The sequence below is a fragment of the Phalangium opilio genome, unplaced genomic scaffold, assembly GCF_054372755.1.
Source record: "Phalangium opilio isolate 3A_F unplaced genomic scaffold, DU_Popi_V2 ptg000209l_1, whole genome shotgun sequence".
Classification (NCBI taxonomy): Eukaryota; Metazoa; Arthropoda; class Arachnida; order Opiliones; family Phalangiidae; genus Phalangium; species Phalangium opilio.
Genome location: NW_028324217.1, coordinates 15,170,524 through 15,196,538, shown reverse-complemented (window position 1 = coordinate 15,196,538; position 26,015 = coordinate 15,170,524). Strand labels below are relative to the sequence as shown.

At 37.4% G+C, this 26,015-nt stretch overlaps 1 protein-coding gene across 3 annotated transcripts in view; it reads right to left on the bottom strand.

Annotated features, from left to right (window-relative positions):
• Nucleotides 1–24,865, bottom strand: part of LOC149620802 (MIF4G domain-containing protein A) — a 42,427-nt gene extending 17,562 nt beyond the window's left edge. Inside the window, exons 1-3 of one of the 3 annotated variants that reach the window (XM_089854844.1) lie at nucleotides 24,355–24,865; nucleotides 24,023–24,213; nucleotides 1,123–1,218 (exon numbers count right to left, since the gene is read on the bottom strand). In XM_089854844.1, coding sequence (XP_089710970.1) covers nucleotides 1,123–1,218 — 96 coding nt within the window. In that variant the 5' untranslated portion in view covers nucleotides 24,023–24,213; nucleotides 24,355–24,865. Of the gene's footprint in view, nucleotides 1–1,122; nucleotides 1,219–11,940; nucleotides 13,011–24,022; nucleotides 24,214–24,354 lie in introns of those variants that run through there. The other 2 variants (XM_089854843.1, XM_089854842.1) reach the window with 2 other exon arrangements.
• Between the last annotated feature and the right edge of the window lie 1,150 nt (nucleotides 24,866–26,015).

Here is a 26,015-nt window from a genome sequence, read left to right as displayed (position 1 = left end):
TAATCGAGCATGATAGTAATGACGTGTTGGATTTCGTTTCATAGTTCAAGTGGACTGATCTTTTATAATTCTTCAATTGAAAGATGGGGAATTCCTTTTAGAAGTAGCAGGAGCAGATGACAAAGGAGTCTCGGACGCTAGATTCCACAATGTAGAGGGCAATGGGACCCGCGTACGTCACAGCTGTAGCGGTATCGTTTGCCATAGAGGCGCTATCAGACATTATAGCAGACGAAGATTTTGGTGGATTATATCTGGCACCAAAGTCTGCTGGGAATTTTTTTTGGAATAACGGGCTAACGGTGGCTACTGAGGTTCGTCTTATCCGATCGCGACATAAAAATACACAATATAATTACTTTAATCAAACAACTGTAACCGGTGGTATTAAGATAAAAGATAAGACTACATTTTGTGACTTTAAACCTACTAAATAGTCAAATTAAGTCCAAACTAGCAGAGAAACCCAGGTAAGCCAAGGCTTAATTAAAAATTGTGACCACTGGAGTGATTAGACTGGTGTTTTCAAAAGATAAAAGCAAGGTTTTAAAAGATGCCGAAACACAATGTTATATATGTGTTTTAGGGCCAAAATATTCCGTATTTCTTTTGAATTAATTGACTGCTACAAGAGGTTGGAAACGAAATCACTGTCTCTTCCTTTTTGGGTTTTAAAAGATCGTGAGTGATTTCTTTTCCCAACCTCTTGTAGCTATCATTTAATTCAAGAAGAAATTTAGAAAAAATTGGCACTGAAACACATTTTAGTTTTTCAATAGTGTACATACGTTACTCGTTGGGCTTTTCATTACCAATTTTATTCTAAATATTCTAATAATTTTTTAACTCGTTAAGCCTAGGCTAATTATAAGCAGACGATAAGTATTTTTAAAGAGAGGCTCCAGACGCGATTTCCCAGATCTCCTTTCGAGACTTTGCAGCCACGCTATTGGTTGGAAAATAAAGCTCAAATTTTCTACGAGAGGTGGCACTGGCGTAATGGTTTTGGTTAATAATCGTGACGTTCGCGGATCCCATTGCCCTCTACATTATGGAAGCTAGCGTCCGAGACTCCTTTGTCATCTGCTCCTGTAAGTAGGAATCCACTGTCCGTGCTATTACCTGCATGTTTCGTATGTGTTGATTTCTTTCGATTTTCTTTATGAAGCCATGATCCATGTTTAATCCAGGTGATCGAACGTCGTCGATATTATTCATCTAAACATTAAAGTATATGTCTAAGGATATTTATATTAAAACACGAAAATAGTACGAATGACATTCAGATGACGCAACTACTAAAATGCACCTATCCGTGGTTTTAAATTTAATACAGGATTGGAAAATAATAGTTTTTATCATACAAGTGTCGCTAACTTGTATATCTCCGATGTAACCTGAAGACGGTTGGAAAATTCGATAAATCTGCACGTAAGTCACCGGTTTTTTTTTCAGAAGTAGAAAGTCAACATTTTTTAATAGATGGCTAAGGCTAACCACTACTTTATTGTTAAAATTTTATAAAAATAAAAAATAATGGTATAATTCAAATTATTCCAGAAAAATATGGGTGATAAATCAAGAAGTATTTTGTTCTTAGGTTCCGTTTTGCTACATTTCTTGGTTAACAACATAATAGGTCATAACTTGATTTCCTGAAGAGAAGCAAACACAAAGGAGGGGAGGCCGACATATAAGGTTATTTTCTCGCCTCAGAAACATTGCTAGAGGCAGTGCGAGCTAGTTGGCCTCCCGCGCCTACTAAACTCAGCCTCCGTTTAAGGCGTTGCATCTTGACGCGAGGGGAATAAACCTAAGACCATTAAACACCCCATGTGTGTTTAATGGTCTTAGAATAAATAAGGTTTCGGCCTCATTCCTGGATGCTAAGACCATTAACAACGGAATAAGGTCCTCGTATTGAAATTTCCGCCTCTAGGAGTTACGGCTGTTTTCGAGACAAGGGTGCCACCAAGCGGGCGCGGCAAAGGATAGAAACTTATTAGGTGAACAGAACTTCCGGATATCGCTTAAAAAAATAAGATCGTCTTCTTCTAAATTCGGAGACCGAGGCCGCAACGGTTTAATGTAAAATTACGATAAAATAGCAAAATAACATATCGCTAAATTAGTTTGATATCTGCAATATGGTAGTTAAAAAATATGATCACGTTAAAATTTTCATTTTCATGTTCTTCGTCGGGATCCGCCATTTTTAAATAGCAAAGAGGAACCTGTAAACCGGAAATTCGGTACCCCCCCCCAAAGTGTCCTCAATATACCGCAAGGGTCGCGCATAACAGAAAACCACAAAAAGTAGAAAGCTTGCGTTGCGAGTCCCGGGGGTTGTTAATGGTCTGGATGTTAGGTTTATGCATGTAATTAATGGAATGGTTTAAACTCCTCTATTCTGTTTTATTTTAGGACCACAAGTTTTGTTCGTTTATGTTGCATTTAATTCAAAACAAGTTGGGAAAACCAAAATATTACCTCTCCGAGTCAAGAGGTCTACTACTACAAAGTTATTTACCTAGATATGGAATTATTTCACTTTTTTGAAGAAATATTGAAGCAGTATTCCAAGCATAGCGAATATACAGTAAAGCAGACGACATTTTACATCCAATTAGGATAAATCTTGGACACAAAGAAATCAGTCAATGGCAAAAAGAACAGGAAATGAAGTCTACGCTTCAGCTGTTTACCCTATATTCTGACAGCTACATTCACAACTGGTTAGCAGTGTAAACACTACCGTCTCGTCTCACCTCAACAATATTCTTAGTTTGCCAACATGAGTGTCAACGTTCAATAATACCAAAGCTAAATTGTAGCTAGACGCACTGATAGTCTATGCGCACCATAAAGAGTATAAAAACTCTGTAGCTTAGCCCTACTAATCTAATTGCCACCATGATCTTTTCTTCTATTATAAAATCTTAACCTGATTATATAAGAGTGTATTTAACTTTCGGCTCACTCTGAACCGTTGATGTCTCTTCATTTCAGACACGAAAATCAAAACCCAAAAGTTTACTTCACCTCAGGCCTCAATTATTTACTCCTTATTTCACTAAGCCTATTGCGAGTAATGCTAGATATACCCGCCGGAGTTTAAATCTTAGCTTTCTTCATAGAAAAAAAAACCAAGGATTATTCTATATACAGATGTAGTATAGCTTAAGTAATATGTAAACAGCCATTTCAAATAATAATATTAAAAAAAATCTTTGGAATATCAAAATGTAACAGAGCTTTAAAGCTACAAAAGTACTAAATGCATCATAATTACGAAAAATATTTCCACATATTCACTTTATATTAAGGATAAAGGGAATATTATGGTTCTGTAGGATTTCTTTACACACCAAAACAAAACGAACTTCTAACGCGGCGCACTAGTGTAACAACGGACGGACACACACAGACAAAAACATAGACTGCTTTTTAACTCTTTCCGTATTAATTTTGAATTGAGAAACAAGATTATCTTAAATATTAAAATAAATATAATTAATATTTAATATTGTCTTCGTTAGTTATTCGCCTTATTGAACGTTACATCGTTTTAAAAAAGAACAATTAAACATTCTTGAGAGACTTGACTAATATTGGCGTTTGAAATGAAGCATACGCCGGTTGCTTCGCCTTACTCAAATAGGTAGTATATAAGGGTTTCGAATCGCAGCTATGGATAAGAACATCGCAATTGCGTGAACCTTGGCGGAAGACCCCGTCAATGGAAGGCTAGACGTTTCTCGTAACCCTAGCCGATCGCCGCGTATGTCTTAACCCTAAGGATGATGGTGGTGTTAGAAGCCAGGTGTACAGACTGGTGTCCATGTGGGATGGACAAAGAATAGAAGATGGTGGTGTTTAAAAGCCAGTAAGTACAGACTGGTGTCCATGTGGAATGGACAAAGACGAGAAGGTGGTGGTGTTTAGAAGCCAGTAAGTACAGACTGGTGTCCATGTGGAATGGGCGAAGCCGCGAAAGACTAGAAGATGGTGGTGTTTAGAAGCCAATAAGTTCAGACTGGTGTCCATGTGGGGTGGACAATGAACAGAGTTGTTAAACAGGCAATGGAGTAATAGCCTGTAAGTCGAATACAATTTCCGGGACTGTAAATGCGGTCTGGAAATTGAATACACGTTTGCTCCGATTTGCAAACTGCGAACGCGGTCACGTGGGTGTAACACGTCAAAATTAGAACCTCTCCGTGACATACGTCACTCGGAGAGGTAACAATAACGAATAGGTAATATAATTTAAACCTTGAAACGTTGCTTGAATACGAAGAGAGAATCGTATACGAACTGGCCATTCTAGGAAGATTTATTCTTCATATAAAAGCCACGGCATTTAAAATTCCCTGAGCAATTGTCAACACTACATCTCTTCTAATCAAAGACTAACAATAATCACTATCCAAATTTGCACAAAGTAGTCCAAATTTGGATGGTAAGTGATATAAGGGTTGTTTATTATGGTGTAAGCTTGCCCAGCTGGGTTATATGAACTCAAAAAGAACTAGGTCAGATATGGATAATTTGGTTAGGTTAAAGTTGATTATTTCAACTAAATAGTATTAGGCCAGGTTAGGTTAGGTTTTGTTTCGTTTGGTTAGACTTAAGTTAGTAATATTTTGGAAATGGTGTAACAATGTTACGCCTTTTAAAAAAATTAATGTTTACAATTATCTACTTCCGAAACCAAATAGCCTTTCTCGAAATATAATATGCCTTTTCCAAGAAATAACTGTTTACAATTATCTACTTCCAAAATAAATAACCTTTCTCGAATTTAATATGCCTTTTCCAAATTATTGTAAACTGATAACAGCCTGAAGAATAGTACAATATTTAAATGCACTTTTAAAAAAAATCAAAAACACGATTCGTTAGTAGGTCACATTACTGATTAAATGATCACAGAAAAAGGTAGTTTTTGAAACCAACGAACACAACTGTATTGTTAAGAAATGCTCAAAACTCAACACAAACACTGCTATTTCTCAAAACAGCAGCCGCAATTTCTAAAACAGCAGTTTTGAAAAACTCCACTGTTTTTTTGGAAACGCGGTTGCTATTTCGAAAACTGCTCTACAGGGAACTGCTCATATGAGGTACACCCGAAAATGCTAGCTTTAATAACGAAAAAAGATGTTTTCGATTCTTCTTGCTACTTGTTCATCATAGACTCTCTAGACCCAAACAAAGACGGGTTAGTATAATATGAAAAGTATAAAGGTAAAACAAGGGAGCGAGTAATGCCATTTGAGGACTTTTTGGACTCCCAACTTAGGGTGCACCTATTTTAAGACCGTGTCTTGATTTGTCACAGATCAGTAAACACAATAATTAATATAATTATATTTGTTAAATTATTTAAGAAAAAGTTGGTTAAACGAAAATATTACCTCTCTGAGTCATGAGGAGGACTGCCTACAAACTTATTTGCCTAGATATGCAATTATTGCTCTTCATTGATAAGCAATTGCAGAAGTTAACACAGAAGACAGACATACACACAGACTGACACGATAGGACCAGAACCTCTACATATCATACTTCTAGTTGTATCGTTTTAAGAGACGTTTTTCCTAAAATCATTTGATAACTAGCTATTATTGACGTTTGACGTCTAGAGTATGTCTCTTTCGCGATTGTCTGAAAGACCATAAGATGGTGTTGTTAGACAGATTTGGAAACTGAGAACGTAGACCCCTGGGGTTTAAAAAACATAAGGACAGACACTCCGACAGATGCATAGAGAGCAGAACCTCTCTCTGACATACGTCACTCGGAGAATTAAAAGATCTAGCTGCTATATTGGCTTGATATATGAGTCCAATATTGTTCGATCTCTATCAAATATCAGTTATTTAAAGGAATGGTTCACCCATAAACCTTATTTGTCTCTTAGCTCAATAGTACTTTTATAAAGAAAGTGGTACTACTGAAATTAAATTAGTAGCGATAGTTTTCATTTTATAATTATAATAATTTATAATAAAATTTTAAATAGACATCACCATTAACCCCTATCTCTAAACTTCACTGTCGTGCTTGGCTAGACCTGCCAGATGACTGGCTGGTTTAAATAGACGTTTAGCCAATGAGATGTTAGCACTCCAAGCAGAAGAATTTAGGTCGGGTTTTTTTTGAGTCTCACAACTTTGTCTTCAAGTATGTTTAGCTCTCGTTAGTCGTTTCGTTGATCAATTTGAATCAAAATTAATTGCCGAAATGCCAAGTTGTATTATAAAAGACTGTCAGAGTGTTAACTCTATTTGTGCGGTTAGTTTTTATACTGCTCTCAATCACTTTAAGTACCCTGATATTGCATCAAAATGGTTACGATATGCCACGATTCCCTAGCGTACTATGACTTGGCTATGGTGCTAAAATACAATCTCTACGGGCGCTACCAACGTAACCTGTCGCCGGTCTGGCGCTCGAGCGCGTAATAGTCGAATTTACTTTTTAGTAGAAGCTTGTCCTATAGATACCTCGGACAATAAGATGGAGGACTGAATTAATATATCAGAGCATAAGCATATCAAACCACCCGTAAGCGTGAATTCACAATAAGACCACGGGTAATCACCATTGTACAAGGGCGCCAGAGAGAAATTTGAGGTTCTACGCCACCTAGAGGGAAAACGAAGCAATTCTCTCCTTCGCGATTCCCCCTACCACCTTATAACCCGGAAATCTAAGCAGTCGTCTGCTTCTGCAATAAATGGCAGCGGTAATCGGTTTAGTACGGGCTTTTAAGACTTAAGTTGTTTGTTTAAGATTAGGAACAGCATATTATCTCGCATTTTTAAAGAAAATGGGAAAAACTCTTAGTGATAAGTGTACACAGTACAACTGGTTTCTTATGAATAGGATAAGTACAAAAGATCAAAGTGTAGGTGGCCGCATGCCTTTATTACGCGAACTTCAAAATCCACGTTTCAGCCCCACTAGCAGGCGACAATGTTTGTTATGATTACAAGTATTAATAGAGGTAGAGCATATAATAGGTAAGTTTAAAATATATATTAATCCTTGTATTTATTCCCAAGCTTCCGGTAGCATCCCTTGCGCGATTTGAATAAAATTTCCCTTTTGCGCTACCAGGAAGACTTGTGTCGCGAGTTTTACCTAGGCAATGCCTGTGGCTAATTTCCCGCCGATTCACGCTTGCGGGTGGTTTGATATGCTTATGATCAGAGTGACGTATCGCACTCTCTCTGGCCTGCGGAAAAGCAAGGTCCTCAATGCAGTTAGTTTTTCTGATTTAATTTAAAATATACTTAAATTTTTTCAACTCTCGAAATCTTGGTTTAGGGTGTAATTAAAGGGATTACAGCAAAAAAGGTTTGTGGGTGGCCATTCCTTTAAAAATCAAATATTAGATATTAGTCCTAGATCGGTTAAATATTACAACAATTTGTCCAATATGGACTTGATTTTAGTACAATGTCGGTTCGAAATTTGTCCGATGTGGGCTTGATTTTAGTCCTGTATCTGTTAAGTATTAGTCCAATATTGGCTTGAGATAAATTCTAGCTCCCTTAGATAAGGCCTGATGACGGCTCTAATGTATAAGGAAGGTTTTTGGATTGGATTTAGCTTTTTTCGTATTAAGTTTATTGTTTTGAAATTTTTCTACTGAACTAAAATCCGGGCCCTTAATATGTGGTAAAAATTTCAAGATGATCCATCCAATAGTTTATTTTATAAAGCATAAAGTTGCTAAGGGTGGTTTTCATTTCCATAAAATTAATCACAGATTTTGGCGAAAAACTAGAGAATCTCCATAGAAATATCATGGGAAATTTTCCAAACTTACCCATTTTGTAACTACCCTTACAAAAATAACTATACGTTTGATGGATTTGAAAATGGTCTTAAATGAAAGCCCCATTTTTAAAGTGGGCGCCAACTTTTGTTTCAGTAAGAAAAACAAACTTTAAGTATTGTTTTTAATAGTTTTAAGTACCTAGTCTGAATTACGTGGTTTACCTTTAAACTGTGGAACTTAAGACTTTTATGCTTGGGTTAAGTAATAAAGAAAGTCATTCTAGGACTTACGTCGTTTTACTGCGGATAATCAAATTGGTAGGGCAATTAGCTAGCTTAATTGTCATTATAACTTTTGCGCATCCAACTAATTTAGTTGCGAAGTACAGATTAAATTTAATTAAACAAAATAAGCAATGAAAGATAATTACCAATTTTAGGTAATTAAATTTTTACACGAGTCTAAACTATAACATCTGTTTGTGTACAAGTCTACGGAATCTGTTTTACAGAATATTTTTGTGCAAAGGGGTATAAAATCTCTTTGTGCAGAGGCCTATGCAATCTTTTTGTGCACAGGTCAGTAGAATACGAGTCTAAGCTATAACATCTGTTTGTGTACAAGTCTACGGAATCTGTTTTACAGAATATTTTTGTGCAAAGGGGTATAAAATCTCTTTGTGCAGAGGCCTATGCAATCTTTTTGTGCACAGGTCAGTGGAATATTTTTGTTTCCAGGTCTATGGAATCTTTTCGTGCACAGGCCTATGGAATATTGCTTTACACAGGTCTACGGAATGTTTTTGTGCAAATCTGCATAGAATCCTTTTGAGTGTAGGAGTATGGAATCTTCTGTGCACAAGTCTATGGAATTTTTTGTTCATGAGTCTATGGTATATTTATGTGCACAAGTTTGAAGAATCTTTATGTGCACAAGTTTGAAAAATCTTTATGTGCACAAGTTTGAAAAATCTTTATTTGCACACAAGTCTGAAGAATCTTTATGTACACTCAAGTCTGAAGAATCTTTATGTGCACACAAGTCTGAAGAATCTTTATGTGCACACAAGTCTGAAGAATCTTTATGTGCCCAAGTGATAAATCTTTACTTGCACAGGTCTACGACTTCTGTTTGTGCACAGGTCTAAGGAACATTTTTCTGCAAATGGATACGGGATATTTTTGTGCATATGGATATGCAGTATTTTTGTGCACTGGTGTACGAGATATTCTTGAGCATATTTTTGAGCATAGGGTATGGAATTTTTTTCTGCAGAGGTCCATGGAATCTTTTTGTATACAGGTATATAACATCTCTTTTTGCACAAGTTTATGACATCTGTTTGTGCGTAAGTCTATGACATCAGTGTGTGCGCAAGTCTATGACATCATTTTATGCGCAAGTCTATTACATCAGTTTGTGCTCAATTCTAAGGGATCTGTTTGTGCACAATTCTAAGGGATCTGTTTGTGCACAATTCTAAGGGATCTGTTTGTGCACAAGTCTACGGGATCAGTTTGTACACTATTATATGACATGTGTTTTCACAAGTCTATGTTATCTACGAAATATGTTTGTGTACTCAGGGTGACCACAAATATCCTTGTAATAGTTATAGGAAAATAGGAAATTTACAATTGATTTACAGGAAATTATAAGAGAATAGCTGTTACCCGCGGCATCGCTTGAGTGTAGTAAGAACTTCCGTCAAGTATGGGTACATTTTTGTGATTCGACTAATATTTTTGTAGCATCCTAGGAGCGAAGGAACTCGGCGTCGCCCATCAGCTCGTCGGGACATTTTTTAATACTTTACGCGCAGACATTCTATAAAGAAAGGTTTTTAAATATCTGGCCGCCATTTAAAATGATGGCAACAAATCGATCCCGAAAGAACATTCAGCCCGTCTATAGGTTAAAGGAATCCAGTGTACTAAATATTTGTGAAATCGGTTGAAACTCGCGGACTTTCAAACAAAGAGAAGATTTGTTACACTTCTGGGCGCCATTTATGAAGATGGCGGCGGATTGGAAAAATCGTTGTTAGTACGCGCCTACTATTTACGAGTAACGTTCCTCCAAATTTTCAGCCTTCTGGCGTTCTGGGGCCAGCGGTTTGGGCTGGGCGATGATTATCAGTCAGTCTGTCAGTCAGTCAGGACTTTGATTTATATAGATATAGATGTATAATTAAAAAACAGGAAAAGACAAGAGAACTACTCTTGAAAAAATAGCAAAATATAGGTTGCAAATGCTTTGAAAGTAATAAAACAAGATTTACAAAGGTGCTTTGGTTTAATTATAACCATAAGCTCGTAAGATATGTTACATAAATTTGTCACTGTTAACTGAGAGCTAGGACTGTTCACGAGCCGAGCTGACCGAGCTTTTTAAAAGCTCGGCTCGGCTCGAGTCAAAAAAACGGCGGCTCGGCTCAACTCGAGCCGAGCTGGGTCTTGGCTCGGCTCTAGCTCGGCTCGGCTCGAAAATGATCGAGCCGAGTCGAGCTGGCTCGATTAACATATACATGTTTAAAAAAAATCGCTACTACCAACGTCAAACTTGAGAATGACTATAAATGCCATCCCATGTTTAGGAATGTAGTGGTTCAGTAAAACCCGCTCTTCAAAATATGCTCAAGGTTAGAGACGAGAGATTTTTCCCACGCTTTATTTTATGTAAAAATACAACGGAACGCTATTGGTGGAGAGAATAAAGACTAAAAGGAAAGCACTATATCAATGACTAAGCTCGCGAGCCGGCTCGCGAGTCGGCTCGGCTCGACCATAAAAAAGCTTGTGATAATTTTAGGATTATCCTTTAGTTTATGAGACAATTCCGGATGTAACGAATGAACAAACTTTAATGAAATTTTACGAAATCTATCTACAAATTGTTATTGTTTTGTTATAATGCTCCATTAGTGAGCCGAACTATTTTTAATATAATGCTCCATTATTGAGCCGAACTAATTTGAAATAATGCTCCATTAGTGAGCCGAACTATTACTCTTTTAGAGAGTCTACTTATATTTTTTTTCTTGCGCTCCGTTAGGGAGCCTACTTTTTGACTCCTCTCCGATACCGTCCGATTTTAGGAGTGAACTTGATTTTAAAGGTGAGAGAGAATCTCTTAAAATTGTCTCCTTACTCTTCCAATACTACAGAAAAACCCAGCTTTTCATATTTTTGGGGTTTTACAACTGTCTATTTTGATTTATTTTTATGTTTACCAGTTCATGCGGTTTTACCTTTAGATTTCTATCTTTCCAAGCTATTTTCAGTGGACTTTCGTGGCTTTATATTATATTTTATATTTTCATTTTAATATTCGTTATTGGTTTTATCTTTTAATCGTAATCGTACTTTACTAATTTTAAATTTAACACTCCCCCCGCAAATACACAGTATTTATACAAACGATAGTAATAAAACATTTTAAAATTGTAAACAAACATATCTAAAAACAAAATATGTATACATTTTTTTTTAAGTATTTCTTTTACAAATTGTTTTTTCGAGGTGATACAAAATTGTTCTCGCGAATCACTAAATATTGTAGTGGCTTCTTAGGGAGGCTTTTTAAGGGCTTAATGACCTTTTTACGCTTTATTATTTTTTCTTTATTTTGATTACATAACATGCACATTTTCTTTCATTATCTATCGAGGGGGTAACTTACTTATTTAAGTCTAGTTTTTGAGCTGCTCCTAAAAGCTCCGCAACTTCTCTATTCCCTACTTCAATTTGCAAAAATTCTAATAAACTGTCTACATTCCAATTATCCTCTACTTTCTTTGCTTTACTGAATTCAAGGCGAATATCAGCTGGTAAACAACTTAACAATTTGGGACAAAGAATGATACCATTTATTGTTGTATCAATTCCTAAATATTTTAGCGTTCTAATATTTCCTTCTACCGAATCTACAAACCTCCTTAATTCTTTTGTGTCAGAGGATTTTTTGATTGGCGGTGATTCTGACAGACTTTTCATTAACGCGTGAACAATTAAATCTTTTCTACCATATTTCTTTTTTAGCGTTTTAACAGCGTCATCATAAGCTTGCTCTGTAGCGGTCATATTTTTTATAGTGTCAGCTGCCTCTCCCTCTAAACAAGAAGCCAAATAACTAAATTTTTCTACCTTTTTAATTGACTCGTTGAGTCCTACTGCAGTTTCAAACTGGCTCCAAATTGAAGGCCACTTTGTCAAGTCTCCATTGAACTTTGGCATGGTCAGGGTGGGTAGTCGCGTGTGAGAAGGCGGTGGCATCACTATTGTTGTTGTTTGGTTTGGTTGTTGATATGGCGGTGTTGAATCTTCACCCGTAACCGACGAACGAGACGAGCCCGATCTACTTGTTTGTTTTAACTGCCGATTTGCCCGCGATCTAATTACTGTTATTTTGTCTCTATAATCCTGAGCACCAGCTATTTCTTTTTCCAGCGTATTTTCATCGTTTATTTGCTCAATCATTTTACTATCCAAGTCTATAAGATCGCTTTCCTTTTGTTGTAATTTTGCCAGTTCGTCTTCTATGTCTCCACATGGCAATGGATCCATCGTAAGAAGATCATCGAGCGATGTGACTATTCGTGTAGTCGCGGCCCGTAATACTTTTCTGGTCGCTCTTAGCCTAACTAACTCCATACTCTCTTGTTCTGGATCATTCATTGTGGTTTTTCGTCTTAGAGTTTTTGTCCAATGTTCTTTTCTCACCCGTCACTCCGCAATTAGTCCCGGGTTTCGGCACCAATGATAATTTTAGGATTATCCTTTAGTTTCTGAGACAATTCCGGATGTAACGAATGAACAAACTTTAATGAAATTTTACGAAATCTATCTACAAATTGTTATTGTTTTGTTATAATGCTCCATTAGTGAGCCCAACTATTTTTAATATAATGCTCCATTATTGAGCCGAACTAATTTGAAATAATGCTCCATTAGTGAGCCGAACTATTACTCTTTTAGAGAGTCTACTTATATTTTTTTTCTTGCGCTCCGTTAGGGAGCCTACTTTTTGACTCCTCTCCGATACCGTCCGATTTTAGGAGTGAACTTGATTTTAAAGGTGAGAGAGAATCTCTTAAAATTGTCTCCTTACTCTTCCAATACTACAGAAAAACCCAGCTTTTCATATTTTTGGGGTTTTACAACTGTCTATTTTGATTTATTTTTATGTTTACCAGTTCATGCGTTTTTACCTTTAGATTTCTATCTTTCCAAGCTATTTTCAGTGGACTTTCGTGGCTTTATATTATATTTTATATTTTCATTTTAATATTCGTTATTGGTTTTATCTTTTAATCGTAATCGTACTTTACTAATTTTAAATTTAACAGCTTGCTCGATAATTAATCTTTTTGCGGCTCGGCTCGAACTCGGCTCGCTCGTCACGAGCCCGAGCTGGCTCGAGCTCGTGAACAGTCCTACTGAGAGAGCTTGCCTCGAAGTGACGTAAATGAAACGTCATAGATTCTCGTAAAGCGACGCCTGATGAGGCCCTGTCAAAGGCTTAGTACAGACTAAATAGGAAGATGGAGTAGAAAATCGCGTGTAGCCAATTCTCGCATCGTTCTCGAACTAGCTCTCATTAAGTCTCTATGGAACGTAATCTTAAAAACATATGCTATAAATTTAAAACATCACAGACTTCCGTGACAAATATTTTTAGAGGCTTCCATAGCTTTGGTGATATATAACAAAACCAAAAGTGAGAGCGCACAAAATATCTACAATTTCAAAAAATAGGAAAATATAGCAAAATTATCGAAATTATAGGAACTAATAGGAAGACATCCGAAAATTGGAAAAATTATAAAATTTAGGAAATGTGGTCACCCAGCGCATGTCTATGGAATATGTTTGTGCACAGGTGTATAGATTGTTTTTGTACACAGGTCTACGTAATAATTTTTTAGCCTAAGTCTTCGGAATCTATTTGTATTATTGCATCCACTGTGCTTTGCACGTGAAAACGACGGGAAGGCAATTTGAGTTGGACTGGTCGTTGAAGCAATCAAGTTCAAACGCGGTAACTAATAAACGCGCAACACCACAAGCCTTAAAAAAAATGGAGCGCCTGCTTTTCAGCATACGTTTTAAAATACTAGTTTCTAAACAGTTTTAATTCATATTAAGACTGAAGTTACAGATATTAATAAAAACTGTCTTTGTACACAAAGAGGCGAAAAAGTAAGAGATAAGTGTAGAAAATTAATTGTTTGAAGTAACAGATATTCAAATTTTCATTTTTGAAGACGCGATTATAAAACATCAATTATTTTAAAAAATTTCTTATCTTAGTTTTTTTAACAAAAATTTCAGAGAAACTACCTTGATACTACTGTTTATTTTCGAGAAACATTTGCTTCGAGGAAGTTCAAATACTCGGATATCTGAAAAATTGAGCTATAAATATTTATTTTTATATTTTAAAATTGAAAATATTGCGAACCGCAAATTACATTCGCCCTTTGACTGTGGTGTAGTTATTAGAGTCAAAAGGATCTGTAGCTTGATTGTGATCTTTTGAGAGATATACAACACGTCAATTTTTGAAACCTCGAAAAATTCAAAATAAACGAACACGTTATGTTAAGTTTCCATGCTTGTTTTATTCTGTCTGCTATCAACCATTTTCTGCCCATTTTATTCTCCTTATAGGCCCGAATAATCAAACTAACTCTAAATTTTAAAAAGAAAATAAAATGCATACGTTTTCTACTTTTAAAATGATGCACATGTTTAAAAATAAAATATTTTACTAAAGGAATTTTGGTAAAAAAAACTAAGATAAGAAATTTACTTTTTCGCGACTTTGTAAACAAAGACAGTTTTTATTAATCCAATATTGGCTTGAGATAAATCCAATATTGGCTTGAGATAAATCCAATATTGGCTTGATATAAGTCCAATATGGGTCTGATATTAGTGAAATATCCTTGATATTAGTCCAACATTGGGAAGATACGAGTTAATTTTTGCCCACTTCCGTTATATATGGATATAATCCTGACCACTTCCGGATAATGTTTAATCCCTCTAAGCATAGCGAATATACAGTAAAGCAAACGACATTTTACATCCAATAAGGATAAATCTTGGACACATGGATATCAGTGAATGGGGAAAAGAACAGGAAATGAAGTCTACGCTTCAGCTGTTTACCGTTTATTCTGATAGCTACATTCACAACTGGTTTGCAGTGTAAACACTATCGTCTCGTCTGACCTCAACAATATTCTTAGTTTGCCAACATGAATGTTAACGTTAAATAACACCAAAGCTAAATTGTAGCTAGACGCACTAATAGTCAATGCGCACCATAAAGAGGATAAAAAGACTGTAGCTACTACCCGTTTACCATTAGCCCTTTTACTATTCTAATTGCCACCATGATCTTTTCTTCTATTATAAAATCTTAACCTTTTTATTTAAGAGTGTATTTAACTTTCGTCTCACTCTGAACCGTTGATGTCTCTTCATTTCAGACACGAAAATCAAAGCCCAAAGTTTACTTCACCTCAGGCCTCAATTATTTACTCTTTGAATGGAGTCTCAACTAGGTCTTAGTTTTCTTCATGAAATCACTAAACCAAGGATTATTCTATATACAGATGTAGTAAAGCTTAAGCAATATATAAACAGATATTTCAAATAACAATATTCAAAAAAATCTTTGGAATATCAAAATGAAACAGAGCTTTAAAGCTACAAAAGTACTAAATGCATCATAATTACGAAAAATACTTCCATATATTCACTTTATATTATAGAAAAAGGGAATATTAAGGTTCTGTATGATTTCTTAACACATCAACACAAGGCTAACTGCTAACGCGACGCACTAGTGTAACAATGGACGGACACACACAGACAAAAACATTGACTGCTTTTTAACTCTTTCCGTATTAATTTGGAGTTGAGAAACAAGATTATCTTAAATATTAAAATAAATTTAATTTATATTAAATATTTTCTTCGTTAGTTGTTCGCCTAATTGAGGGTTACATCGTTTTGATAAAGAACAATTAAACATTTTTGAGAGACTTGACTAATATTGGCGTTTGAAATGAAGCAAATCAAATACTGTAAAGTTGTACGTTCATCAACAGGCTAATCCTTTCTATGCGCAACGACAAAATCTTGTTCGAGATTTTTACCATTACCTCTATGGCCAGTTTCGTACTTCCCCCGGAAGGGGGGTTATTATGAACTCTTGGTGATACGCGTTTTGAGGCCAAATGGAGAGGTTTCTAGAGCGCGTAAAGCTAGAGCGTGATCGAGTGGGCTGTGGCCATAGCAGCCCCTTCAAAGAATTCTAGTATAAACAAAAGTTTATGACTTCTTATCCTGGGAAGTATAGGACTCTAACCATATCCGGAACCATCTCTGTTAGCCAACTTCTTATTAGGTCCGATCACCGCGTCACCTACGGCGTTTCCCTCATTTTGAGCTGGCAGGCTGATTTGCGCGCCAGCAGCGGGCAAGTAACGAAACTTTAAGGTGTGTCCTGTGGTTTGAGGTAACGAATCAGAAACGGTGACAAGAACAGCTGTTAACAGAGTTTGCTAGAAAATCCGGTCAAACTAGTGTGGGGTCCTAGGCCCACGAATTGTAATGGATTTTCATAGAGTTCTAGCCAGACGGCTTTTCAACGATTGGCGCTGAAGAGATTTTGAACACGCCCCACAGTTTGAGTGCCACAGCCTCTCGGCGTGGGATTTTTTTCAGTAGATTAGATCGTTTTCCTTGTGGGGAGGAAACTTTCGACCCTCTTTTACGATTGCCATAGGCAATTTTGACAAGCAGGGATGGATACTATATAAAGCCTAAAGGCGCGTTTATAAGCGAGCGAGAAAAGGTGCTTTCGCTTGTGTATGAAGCCGAAACTTCATCGTCGTGATCGGAAAAAGCTTGCGACGTCAGCGTACTCTAGGTAGTTCATGTTTTTAAAGGCGCTGGCACTCGCGACTCGAGAACTGATATTTTTAGTGTCTAATACTTCCCAGGATAAGAAGTCATTAACTTCTGGTATAAATTAATCGCGCAAATCAAGGATTTTGGGCTAGAAACTGAAAGGAGGCTGTTACATCTAGAACGAAATAAACCGAACCGAACTACCAAAATACCAAGTTATCAATCAATGTAAAACGAGTTCTCTAGTTAGTATGTGACAGATTAAGAGATGGGCCGATACCAGTTTTAACCGATACCGATATAATTTGATACTTGGGAAACCGATACGTACCGATACCGATATTTTACCCGATCCTTCGAATAAACCGATATTAAACCGATACCGATATATTAACGAATATCAATAAGAAAATAGATGCTATAATATATGTTGTAGAGATGGGCCGATACCGATCCCATATCGGTATCGGTACCGATATTTGACTTTAAACGATATATCGGTATTGGTTGAAAATGAACCGATATTTTTCCTTAAAAAATATCAGGAAGATATATCGGTTCATTTTTTACCGATACCGATATATCGGTTAAAGTCAAATATCGGTACCGATACCGATATATCGGTTAAAGTCAAATATCGGTACCGATACCGATATATCGGTTAAAGTCAAATATCGGTACCGATACCGATATATCGGTTAAAGTCAAATATCGGTACCGATACCGATATGGGATCGGTATCGGCCCATCTCTACTCTTTAGACTCTACAAATTGCGATTGTCAGTCTGCAAATTCAGTATTTTTTAAGCACTACTTAGTTTGATCTACCCTATCTCGAACATAACAGAGGCCAAAATTAACATTAGCTTTTATGGAAGGTGGTAGGATAGTCATATCCTCTGCTCTATTGATTCAAATGAAAGTTTAAAAGCGTTGCAACCCCGAAAAAGTTGATCTCCCCAATGAGTTTTCGGGAGTTTCCTGCAGTTTTCGGGAGCAACCTGGAGTTTTCGGGAGTTCCCTGGAGTTTTCGGAAGTTCCCTGGAGTTTTCGGGAGCAACCTGGAGTTTTCGGGAGCAACCTGGAGTTTTCATGAGCAACCTGGAGTTTTCGGGAGTTCCTTGGAGTTTTCGTACGTTGTCTCCCGGGTTGAAGTGTGGGAATGGCTTGTTTGGGCATGAGTCGGCTTGGCGTATCATCTCTCGCTGTCTGCTCTCCAGTGCGTCCGTGATTTTCCCGCTTGGGTAGCATGGTTTAAAGGACGCCTTGTTTGTAGTTAACGTTGTTCGTAATCTGCGACCCATGAGAATCTCCGCAGGTGATGGTAATTCCATTTTTGTTGTCGTTCTGTATTCTAAGAGAACATGATTAAGGTCTATGTCCGTTTGTCTGGCCTTCTCAAGGAGATTCTTGATTGTCTGGATGGTCCGTTCAGACAGTCCATTTGTCTGTGGATGATATGGGCTAGACGTGATGTGTTCCATATCCCAGGCGTCCATGAATTGGTTGAAAGCTCCCGAGTTGAAGGGTGGACCATTATCGCTGACCAGTATTTTTAGAGCACCATATCTTGCGAATTGGAATGCCATGAAAGATTTCACGGGGCTGGTGGTAGTCGTTTGTAGCTCCTGTACCTCCACATATTTAGAGTAGTAATCGACTAGTAGTATGTAGTTTCTGTACTGGTGGTGGAACAGGTCTGTCCCGACTGTGTGCCACGATCTAGGTGGAATCGGCAGTGGCTGCAGCGGTGTAGCTGTATTCGCTCGGTCATGATGTCTGCATACCGTCTGTCCGCGACAATTTGGTCTCGCCGTTATGGTCTTGCCGATTTGGTCTCGCCTATTTGGTCTCGCCGTTTTGGTCTTGGGACAATTGGGTCTCGAGACAGTTGGGTCTCGGGAAAATTGAGTCTCGGGACGATTGGGTCTCGGAAAATTGGGTCTCGGGACAAATGGGTCTCGAGATAATTGGGTCTCGGGACAAATGGGTCTCGGGACCTAACCCAACCCAACCTTGTTTGGAGGTAAGAAGATTATTTATGAGTATTAAAAGCCCGCCTCTTACCACGAACAATTTATTATCAATAATAGAAATATTTTGGAAAAGGTGTCAGAAATTTATAGGAGAATATTTTGGAAAAGGTGGCAGCTAATTAAAGTGTTAGTGACATAATTTTCGTCACCCACAAACTTAAAATACGAAAAAAATCCTTGAAAAATCTAGTTAATTATGATATGTTTACTTTTTTATTTGGTTTCGTAGCAATTTATAAAATTGCAATCAAAGTAGAGTATTTGGAAAAGGCCTAGTTAAAATTTTGTTTCGTTTGATGACGTAGTAAGGAGAAATTTTCTCTCTAGATGTCGCGTGACGCCTGTTAGTGTCTCCGCGCGCGCCGCGTTAAGCCTAATTTATTCAGATTCGCGCGGCATTAGTATACTCGGGAGTCTCGGGCGCGCGCGCTTGGCGTTTCCGCGAGATGCCGTGAGTGACGTAGCAACGAGAAAACCCGCCAAAAATCTTCTCGGCAAATTTGCTTTTTGCCCCCCAAATTTCAAGTTTTCAAAGTGTTTTTTCTGTGTTTTCCTTCATATTTAATCAAGCATATTTTTGGAATCAGAATAGTTTAAACTCTCAAAAAAGTAAGGTTTTCTTTAGATTTGAGATAATTTTTAAATCACGTCGCTATTCCTTTAATTGGAGAATATTTTTGAAAAAGCGGCAGCTAACTATTAGGAGAATATTTTGGAAAAGGTGGCAGCTAATTAGTAGGAGAATGTTTTGGAAAAGGTGGCAGCTAATAAATAGGAGAATATTTTTGAAAAGGTGGCAGCTAATTAATTGGAGAATATTTTTGAAAAAGCGGCAGCTAACTATTAGGAGAATATTTTGGGAAAGGTGGCAGCTAATTAGTAGGAGAATGTTTTTGGAAAAGGTGGCAGCTAATAAATAGGAGAATATTTTGGAAAAGGTGGCAGCTAATTAATAGGAGAATATTTAGGAAAAGGTGGCAACTAATTAGTAGGAGAATATTTTGCAAAAGGTGGCAGCTAATTAATAGCAGAATATTTTAGAAAAGGTGGCAGCTAATTAATAGGAGAATATTTAGGAAAAGGTGGCAACTAATTAGTAGGAGAATATTTTGGAAAAGGTAGCAGTTAAATAATAGGAAAATATTTAGGAAAAGGTAGCAGTTAATTCATAGGAGAATATTTAGGAAAAGGTGGCAACTAATTAATAGGAGAATATTTTGGAAAAGGTGGCAACGAATTATTGGGACCATTGCTTTGGAAAAGGAGGCAACGAATTATTGGGACCATTGCTTTGGAAAAGGAGGCAACGAATTAATGGGACCATTGCTTTGGAAAAGGAGGCAACGAATTTATGGGACCATTGCTTTGGAAAAGGCGGCAACGAATTTATGGGACCAAATAATCACGAGACCAAACCATCCCGGGACCAAATAATCTCGATACCAAATAATCACGAGACCAAACCATCCCGGGACCAAATAATCACGATACCAAATAGTCCCGAGACCAAACAGTCCCGAGACCAAACAGTCCCGATACCAAATAGTCCCGATACCAAATAGTCCCGAGACCAAACAGTCCCGATACCAAATAGTCCCGAGACCAAATAGTCCCGAGACCAAATAGTCCCGAGACCAAACAGTCCCGAGACCAAATAATCACGATACCAAATAGTCCCGAGACCATATCGGTGAGACCAATTAGTCCCGCGACCAAATCGGCGAGACCAAAATGGCGAGACCAATTCGGCGAGACCAAATTGTCCTGTTCCGGCATACCGTACATTGTTGAACATAGTCTTTGACGTCTTTGGACATGTTTGGCCAGTAAACATGTATACGTGCTTTGGCCATGTATACGTGCTTTGACACCTTGATGGGCCGAGTGTATTTGCTCCATCGCATTCTGTTGGAGTTTTCTGGAACAACAAGTCGATCTACTCGGTAAAGCAGTGTAATTCTTACTTGGCGGGCCAGAATTGTTAGCCTTCTTTGCTCATGATACTGGTTCTAGAAGTTGGCCAGCCTTCATTGCTCTATCGGATGACAGATTGAAGGACTTTGTCGAAATCGAAACTTCTCGTCTCTATCATGTGACATTATCGTTAGGCTGTATGCCGTTGAGTTCGGTCCCTCCAGAAAGCTGGTATCGTAGCGTGATGCCACGTTAATCCGGATCCTGGAACGTAGACCAGGGTTGGGTGGCAGCGAGTGAGTCGTAACCCGAGTCGTTGAAGTCTCGGTGACATGAGGCTGAATGGTTCTTTTATTACCGCGAGTAATGGTCGATGATCGGTTTGGATTGTGATTGGTGCTGAAGCAATGATGAAATGGAACCTCTCGTAGGCGAATAATCTGGCAAGTAGCTCTTTTTTCTATCTGTGCTTAGCGTATTTGTGTCGTGTTTAATGTCATGGAGGCGTATTCGATCGGGTGGCCGTCTTGCAGTAGGACTGCTCCAACCCCATATTGACTGGCATTCACTGACAACAGGCATGGTGTTTTGGGATTGTAGAGGCTCAGGACTGGCGTCGAGGCTATCGCGGTTTTGACGTCCCGGGTTCAAAATTGTTAAATCACATAGGTGTTTATGTGGTCTAGACAAAGACCAGAAGGTGGTATGAGAAGCCAATAAGTATAGATTTGCGTATATGTGGCAGACTAGGCAGATGAAGGAATAGCTGCCAGTAAATCTGTGGATTGGACACAAGTTAAGTACCTAACGTGGTGAAGTACAATTTTCGTAACATCTGTGAACTGAGTAGCTGTACGAAAATGGCGAACACTTTTTCTCCCATTTGCAAACTGCGAACACGTTCCCCTGTAATTACGCTGTTAAAAGCAGAGATCTTTCACGAGAAAATGCAAACATTTTTCAAAAACGCTATTGGAAAGTACTAAAGGTAAACAAAAAATTTAAGACCTCGGTGATTCTGAGTTTTCCAATTATAATACACTATATAGTTATATAAATTTAGCGTAATTTATGTATTAACGCTTTCACGAGAGTGTTATTAGGCGCTCTGGGGTTAGAGGTATTTTTAAGAAGCTGCAACAGCAGTGATTCCAAGAAAATTTCGTCAATTAAATGCAAAGATGGGAAACATTTTAGGTACGCCTTTGAAAGTTATCTATTTTTACTACTAATAGCATTCCTCTTTTTGGAGGCATTTCGAATCCTTTAACTCACAATATGCGCGTATAACGGAAAATGTTAAAATTTCCTAGGACATATGATAGTGACATCACTACAACGCCCATTTTCATTGGCTGACGTATTCGATTTACGCCGGTTACGACGGAAAAAAGAGAAAACATTTTAAACCCGACCGAAACGTCCGGAACTGCAATTCCGTCGTGCTATCGTTTTCGGTCGATTAATTTACACTGAGTTACCGTCGTGTTTTCGGTCAAGTGACATACCCTATTGTATTTAAAATTACGGAAACTCTTTCCAAATTTAATATACAACGAGTAATGATAACTTAAGCGTATTAAACCAGAAATGGATTTTTGATAAATGACAAATAAGTTTGTCGTGTGACTCCCTCACAACTATATTATTTAGCGAACTGTTGAGATAAGCCGTAACATGTATTTTTTGTAATATTTATACATTTTATACTCTTTGTTTCATACTCCCTGCTTTTTTTGCCTTGTTTTTGGTATGAAAAAAAATCCTACAAAACCTTTAAATTTATTTTTCACAATATAAAACGAAAATATGGGAAATATTTTTTTTTGGAATTTTGATGCATTACGTAATTTTGTAGCTTTAAAGCTCTATTTTATTTCGATATTCCAAGAACATCTTTTGATATTAATTTTTGAAATGAGTGTATACTAATTAATTAAGAGGTAATAGAATTTTTTTTGACGTTTCAAGGTAGAAATTATGGAACCCTTAATTTCATTCCTTCGATAAATGTTCGTAGTGGACCGGAAAGTAAATACTTTATAACCCGAGATGATATAAATTAAAATTTTATTTTTGTTTTTCGTGTCCGCTTTGACGAGACACAAAGGGTTCGAAGTGGGTTGAAAGTTAAATTAACATGAAATATATAGTTTCAGGCCCTGTATTAGAGCCATGTGTCACGACGACATCTAGATCGCGATCGTAAATGGGTTATAGCTTCGGAGCTTCCATTCTCATTTAGAACAGCAGAAGATCAGAATTCAACTTAAGTATATGGACAAAAATTAACAGTCATTCTGACAAACTAATTATGTTATTTGAGATATAACGGGTGAATAGTGTTAACAGTAACACGCCATCCTGGTTGGTTCTGAATAGAACTTTCAATAATGCTTGATTAAATCATTAATTTAAATTTTTGCAGTTGCTTCTCAATAAAGAGCAAACATTGCTAATCTATAAATAAGTTTGTAGGTAATTCTCTTCTCGAGTCGGAGAGGTAGTATTTTGGATTTCTCAACTTGTTAGAAGGATGATGTTCCCCATATTCCTACGTTTTTCACTGGCTATCACACAAATGAAGATGCTTTAGATAGTGGATTTTGTTTTCGGTGGGCACGACTCGAAAATTCCGCATCACGCATTTCTGTCACAGCCAAAGAAAAATTCACAGCAAACGCTGAGCTGGGAAAGGTTTTTGATGTAAACATCCGTGGGGATTATCAGAGCTTTCTTATGTCACTTATCGTGAATGGCAGTAAAAACTTTTTGTTAACCTTTGCTACGCTCTCAATAGAGCGGATGACGTGTGGGGAGGTTTGACCGGATGTGTATTTCTAGGTTACAATAAGAATTCCTAATTTTAGAATAATTACCTAAAAAATTAACAAGCACTAAACATTATTTACGTTTAAGTTACGGTAAATGTAGTGTTTAGTATTTTAAAATAATTACGTTTATAAAAGTGAACTTAGTTGATAAGAAGCAAAAATATCTCTGGCATTAAAAGCTTGTGTGGAAATGAAGTAAATCAGAAGCGTGGCATTAAAACCAAATTTTGAGGAAAACTATCGAACCAAACGAAAGTATTATTGTCTATGAATTTTGCTGGGACACCTTCCACATAAATGTATGTACTTACAACATAGACATTTGTTACAGAAAATTTTATTATGAAACTATTCACTATGCAAGGACCCTATATCGCAATTTTTATGTATATATATATTTTCAGTGTGTTATAGGATTTTTGGGGAAATAAAACTAACCTCTTAAAATTTTCACAATACCGGAACATAAAACGGAAGAAAAAATAAGTATAACAAGCATTTTAAACAATACTTACAGTTCGAAATTTTATATACTCGTTTTGTCGTAATTTCGTTTCGTAGTTTGGCTCGGCTGAAGACTAGAGCCTCGTTTGCTGTAAACACAAAGATATGCGGTTTCAGTACAGCGACGCCAGCGCGTTGCAAACTTAAGACGTCGCGTAACGGAAATACAAAAGACTGAAAGCGCGCGGCTGAGAGGAAAATACTAAAAATAAATTATTGACGAGATGTTAATTATGGAGGTTTGACGCAAAAACTACAACTATCTGGTGAAAGAATCTTGTATTATGTTTAATCCGGAGGTCAACTACATTATAGCTAGCACGAACGTAAAGGTATAACTTACAGCTGTTTAGAGAACGCTCCCAGGAAGCGCACGACCTCTCAGATCGAACAGTCTTATAATCTCTAGTGCAGTTGGATGGTGTAGAGAAGGAAATCTCCCACTTCTTCCTCTTCCCACCCCGGTTTTACGACTGCAGCGCATTTTGGCACAGAAACCAAAAATTCTTTTCTTGAACGGATGATACGCCCAAAACGCCGCGACTGCGGAGGATGATGCTACGAAAAGTGAAAAGCCGAAAAGGTTGGGCGAGGGCGCTTCGAGCATTTATTCGTTCCCTCTCCCGAAGTTGGAAGTGTAAAACACCAGAGGAAAATAGGATGCTTCAAGGGTGTATAAAATGCTTTAATCGATTATTCTTCCATCGATATAATAATGAAGTTTTGTCTGCGCGTCACAATCCTTGGGATCTTATTGAATTCTTTAAAAAGTAATTTATTTAATCGAACAGTGAAATCAAACTAGCAAATATTGTAATAGTAGTTAGGTAGAATTAACTTTCATCATCCTTCAGTTTTTTTAGCTTTTCTTGCTTCCGCGTGATAAGATTATTCTTAAATTCCTCGCGATTGGCTGGTTGGACGTCTTTTTCTTCTTTTCCAAATATTGATGTGTTGAATTCATGAATCAGAATCGCCGATGATTTTAAAATTTATTCGTTACATAATATTCTGTTCCAACGCCGGAAACTGAACTGAAAACCCTTTCTCCATAATTTCGTTGTTAATATTCGTTTATATTTAATGCGCTAATGTCCGGCGTGTCTATGACCTGTGTGTTAAGACATTTAATAAACTAGGAAATCACGATATTCTATGGATACTTGAGGAACTATTGGGGACTGGTAAAGTGGGCAATTGGCATTAGAGAATTCGTAACACGAAAGCGCTTCGCATTTATATATTTATATGAAACACGATATTTTTCTTAGTAGGTCTCTAACTGAAAGGGTCTACTTTTAGAAAGATCTTGGAATTTTTTACCTCTCCGAGTGACGTATGTCACGGAGAGGTTCTGTAACGATCGTGTGTGTGTCTGTCTATCTGTGTGTGTGTCTGTTGTTACACCCACGTGACCGCGTTCGCAGTTTCCAATTCGGAGCAAACGTGTTCGCCATTTCCGAACTGCTTTCACCGTCACGGAAATGGCTCCTCTACTTGAGTTCTCACACAACCATCTTCTGGTCTTTGTCCATCTCACACGGACACCAGTCTGTACTTACTGGCTTCTAATCACCACCATCTTTTGGTCTTCGTCCATCCCACATGGACACCAGTCTGTACATACTGGCTTCTAAACACCACCATCTACTGGTCTTCCGTCTATTCCACATAGACACCAATCTGTCTCATTGGCTTCTAACTCCATCGTCATCGTTTGGTTTAAGACATTCGCGGCGATCAGCTAGGGTTACGAGAAACGTCTAGCCTCCCTACGGTGGGTTGTCCACCAAAGGTTTTCGCAATTGCGGTTGTTCTTGCTTTTAACTGTAGTTCGACACCCTTATATACTACCTATTTGAGTAAGGCGAAGCAACCGGCGTATGCTTCATTTCAAACGCCAATATTAGTCAAGTCTCTCAAGAATGTTTAATTGTTCTTTATCAAAACGATGTAACGCTCAATTAGGCGAACAACTAACGAAGAAAATATTTAATATTAATT